The sequence below is a fragment of the Juglans regia genome, chromosome 14 (genome assembly GCF_001411555.2).
Source record: "Juglans regia cultivar Chandler chromosome 14, Walnut 2.0, whole genome shotgun sequence".
In the NCBI taxonomy this organism is placed as follows: Eukaryota; Viridiplantae; Streptophyta; class Magnoliopsida; order Fagales; family Juglandaceae; genus Juglans; species Juglans regia.
This window is the reverse complement of record NC_049914.1, coordinates 20821057-20826127: the sequence shown is the minus strand read 5'-3', so window position 1 is coordinate 20826127 and position 5071 is coordinate 20821057. Positions and strand designations below refer to the sequence as shown.

At 32.4% G+C, this 5071-nt stretch overlaps 1 protein-coding gene across 1 annotated transcript; it reads left to right on the top strand.

The window, feature by feature from the left end:
* The first annotated feature begins 365 nt into the window (after positions 1-365).
* On the top strand, positions 366-701 carry LOC108998927. Its single transcript, XM_018975699.1, has one exon. It carries the CDS (start codon positions 366-368, stop codon positions 699-701), a length of 336 nt encoding a protein of 111 aa, XP_018831244.1.
* The last annotated feature ends 4370 nt before the right edge of the window (positions 702-5071 follow it).

Sequence of the window (5071 nt, the reverse complement as noted above, 5' to 3'; positions counted from 1 at the left end):
TCCCACTAGCTTCGTATCGATTGCTTCAGCTCTGCGGATATTTCATCATCCTACAGTACTTTGCAAGCGATCTTACATTTACAAGGCATTAGTCTTTCATTTTATTTTTTTGTTTCAATCATTTCGCAGGTTACGGCATACAGTCCTTTCATTGATTTTCTCAGAGACTGATCGCTCTTTACGTAGAAACATATATTATAAGTTACTCACACTGGTCTCTAACTTGTTTCATGGCTGTAGATCAGTAGTACTACTGCATGCAGGAAAAGTCGATATTTTACAAACGATCAAAACCCACAAATAAAAAGGTTGCTCGATCCGGACATATATATATATATATATATATATATTTATAGTACGACAACATGAGCAAACGAGCCAACGGTCCAAAGCTGGAATTGGGGCTGAACTTGTCGCCGCCAACGCGGGAACGCTCGCCTGCTGAGTCTCTAAATGTTTCGAACTCTTCTTCGTCGGAAATGTCCGTTGAAGGCTCATGCGTTTCATCAGAGCCTGAAGATCAGCCTATGAGGTTGCAGCACTCCCCAAGCAACGCGGCCAGATCGATGATGCTCGTAGGATGTCTCAGATGCCTCATGTACGTCATGTTATCCGAGGCTGATCCAAAATGCCCCAAATGCAAGAGTACTGTCCTGCTCGATTTCCTCAAGGAAGAAAATGCCAGGAATACAAGAAACTGAGCTAGCTAGCTGGAGCATGCATTTGCATGGCTTCCTTTTACTGTTCCTCATCAGCATCAATTCCAACTGCGCGCTTCTCTTTTCTTTCTTTCTTTTGTTTCTCGATGCTTAATTTGGCTTGAACTTATTTATTTTTCTAATGCAGCTTTTATTTTCTTTCTTCGATCAGCTTTAATTATTTCAAGGTGTTTCTCTTGTCTACTATTAAGTATTCCTTTTTGGTTCGTCGATACTTTGTGAAATTTGGTTGCATATTATTACTTTGGGGAAAAAAGAAGAAGTAAACTGCTTGGTTCGACTCAAACAAACTAGATTAATGTGGATTTTTCACAGCCAAACAGACTCTTAGTATATTTCCCCCCCATATTAAACAAGATGGCGTCTGTTTTATATTAAAGAGGGCATTGTCATGATATGTGGACAAATGGAATATATATGTGTGTGTAATGTGGCACGGAATGCGTTGATTTATATATAAATTTATAAAGTCCTATAAATCGCCGCCATTGCCTTTTCCCAGCGATTTATACATCGCTGCATGTTCGCTGGTATTATCCCTCCACTTCTGATCTACTCCAACGAAAGTAAAAGTTGCTGCTAAAAGGTTATATTTTTCAATAATTTTTTTTGGTTACAAATTCCAAATAAAACGCTCCAAATACCCGTTCGGTATGCCTATTAAATCGCCAGGGGAAACTTTTTGCGGCGAAGTATAGTCGTTGCAAAAATTTAATAAATCGCCGCTAATGATAAGATTTATTCCAACTGAGAAAAACCTTTTGCAGCGAATATTTATCACCGCAAATTCTATAAAAAAATCGTTGGTAAAAAATATTTCCAACGATATACGATCGCCGAAAATAATTTTAACTGAGCACTTAAAGTGAAAAGGCATTAAGAGCACAAAGTAGTACGTTTGTCTAATCCATTTTGAATCTTACATTCGAACACTTACTATTTGTTGATGGCTTGAAAAGAGGAGAAAAACCTCATTAAAGAAGAAAAGTTTCTTCCTCTAATTTTCTTGAAATGCCCCGGTCCAGCATGGGTCGGAGAGTTACTTTCTATCACTTAAACTCAGATTTCAATAATATAAATATTGACTCCAAATTCCCAATATTATATAGAAACCTCGATTCAAACTAATTTCCTCAATGTAACCAATTTTCTAAAATGCCAAGTCATCATAACACAATAAAATTTCTTAATAAAAAATCGCCAATACTCATAAAAACTTTCTATGCTTAATCCACTATACTTAAATCATCTCACTCAATGCCTCATAATCTTGATTCTCAACTGAACCATCAAAATACCTGAAAAATATTGTGGAGATAATTGGTAAATTATCAACAACTCAGTAAGTAGAGAACTTATACAAGCATGTAAACATGAACATTTATAAAGTTTGGTATGTAGAACAAAACATTTACTTTTAGAATGCAGAAACAACATATTTATTTTCAAAATGCATAAACAAAACTTATTACAAAACATCAGAGCGAAACTTTCAGAAAAACTTTCTTATTCAAAATCATTCGGCATATTATAAACTGAGATATCATCTTCATATCATATCCGAGCATTGCATTGGGAAAAATACCATGTTTAACCCCCATGGTAGGGTTATAAACCACCATTATACCTATGGTTGGGTCGTATATCATGTTTCACCCCTGTGGTAGGGTTATAAACCACCATTATACCTATGGCTGGGCCGTATACCATGTTTCACTCCCGTGGTAGGGTTATAAACCACCATTATACCCGTGGTTGGGCCGTATACCATATTTCGCCCCTGTGGTAGGGTTATAAACCACCATTATACCCATGGCTGGGCTTTAACAGAAACAAAACAGAACAACATCGGAACCAGATCATATTCAGATACTGAATCAGAAATTCATGCCAAGGTTTTCAGATGCCACATTATATCAAAACTGAATACTGAACAGCTTCATATCATTTAACATGTTAGAAATAAACAGAATCAAAACATCTTCATTTATTCATAGCAAAAACTTTTAGATTTCCATATTTGCTCTTTTTGCAGAGTTCATAAAACATAATGCACAAAATTAGCTCATGTCTACACCAGTCATGACAGAAAATACTTTCTCTTATATATAATTTATGCATATGCAAAACAAACATCTGAGGTCGTTTTTAGATTTCTTTTCAAAAGCAAATATGCATATTTTCAAAGTCAACCTCATTTCATTTCTTTTATGCAAAACTAGTATATGAACCCTGCTTACCTGGACTTTTTAAGTACTATTATGAATCTTTCCACAATCATGCTGAATGAATGTCAATCTTCACCTATAAAAATTCATGTAACTTAAATAAATCTCCAATGAACTGATACTCTCATATTACACCTGAAGTACCTATTTTAATTCCTCAAAAACCTAAAATTTCTCTTAATTCTAAAATAGCATCACTACCTAAATTCCTCAATATCCACATACCTATTAAACTTAGAATATTTCTAAAATTACATAATAATATTAATAATAAATACTATTATGCCATAAAATACATTTCTGGTTTAAAGACTCATTAAAACAAAACTGATTAAACTAGGAGAGCAAATATTTCATTTAATAAAAAATAGACTAATTAGTTTCTCTTCAAAGAGTTCAAAATAAAAATCTTGAAGTACTATGTATTTCTAAAAAAATATATTAATACTAATAATATATTTCAAATATTTATTTAATCTGTAGTTAAAACAAAACTCATACAAAATGAGTTTAATATATAAAAACTAAAATATGATCAACTTATAATTACTCTGTTAAAAGCATCAGTATATTGACATAATGCCCTGTTCCCGCAGGGGTCATAGAGTTACTTCCTGTCACTAATACTCACATTTCATCAATATAAGTATAGACTCCAAATTCTCCATATCATAAAGAAATTTCAATTTAAACTAATTTTCTCAATATAACCAATTTTCCAAAACGCCAAGTCATCAGAACACAATAACATTTCTTAATAAAAATCTCAAATACGCATTGAAAACTTTCTATACTTAATCCACTACTCTTAAATCCTTTGGCAAATCCAAACTGAAACATTATTTTCATATAATCTCATAGCATCATATTGGGACAAATAATTTGTTTAACCCCTGTGGTAGGATTATAAATCACCATTATACCCGTGGCTGGGCCGTATACCATGTTTCAACCCCGTGATAGGGTTATAAACCACCATTATACCTGTGACTGGGCAATGTACTATGTTTCACTCCCATGGTAGGGTTATAAACTACCATTATACTCGTGGCTGGGCGGTATACCATGTTTCACCTCATGGTAGGGTTATAAACCACCATTATACCCGTGGCTGGGCCTTAACAGAAACAAAATGGAACATCATTAGAACCAAATCACATTCAGATAAAGAATTAGAACTTCATGCCAAGGTTTTCAGGTGACACATCATATCAAAACAAAATATTGAATAGTTTCAGATCATTTAACATGTTTAAATAGAATAAAAACATATTTATTTATTCATAGTAAAAACTTTTAGATTTTCAAATTCGCTCTTTTAGCATAGTTCAGAAATAGAATGCACAAAATTAACTTATGTCTACACCAGTCATGATAGAGAATATTTTCTCTTATATTGAATTTATGCATATGTAGAATAAACATCTGAGTTCGTTTGCAGATTTCTTTTCAAAACAAACATGCTTATTTTCAAAGTTAACCTCATTTTATTTCTTTTATGCAAAACTAGTCTATGAACCCTGCTTACCTAGACTTCTTAGTCTTTCGAATATTTCCTCAACACTACCGAACGAATATTAATCGTCACCTATAAAATAATCACGTAATACTCGTAAATTTTCAATCGAACACGTATTTCAATATTTAAGCCTAAGCTTCTAAAATAACTTGTTTTAATTTCTCAAAACCTAAAATTCTCATAATCTCAAAATATATCATCACTTTCTAAGATCATCAATGTCTATTTAATAACTTGACTAAAACATTAAAAAGCTAACTTATTTACTATTGAAGTCTAACTATAAAATCTTTCATTAGATAATTATATAATTGTACCAAATATTTTAAATTATACAACAACAGTATAATAAACTACACCACAATAAAAATACAACATTATCGATTATTCTTTCAAAATAAATAACAAATCTAAAACATTTTAGAAGCATTTTTTACTAATATAAATAAGGTGAAACTCTCATCACATTAACATAAAAAAAAATTATTTGAAATCATACTGAAACCCATCGTAAAATCAACCCAACGAAAAATATGAACTCAAACCACTTTATGATTTGGCTTGTACTTGAAGGGCAAACTTGTAATATCATAAAACTAAGTCAG

What these genes read in the sequence shown, in the direction of transcription:
- LOC108998927 (XM_018975699.1), top strand. Translation starts at nt 366, where the DNA reads ATGAGCAAACGAGCCAACGGTCCAAAGCTGGAATTGGGGCTGAACTTG.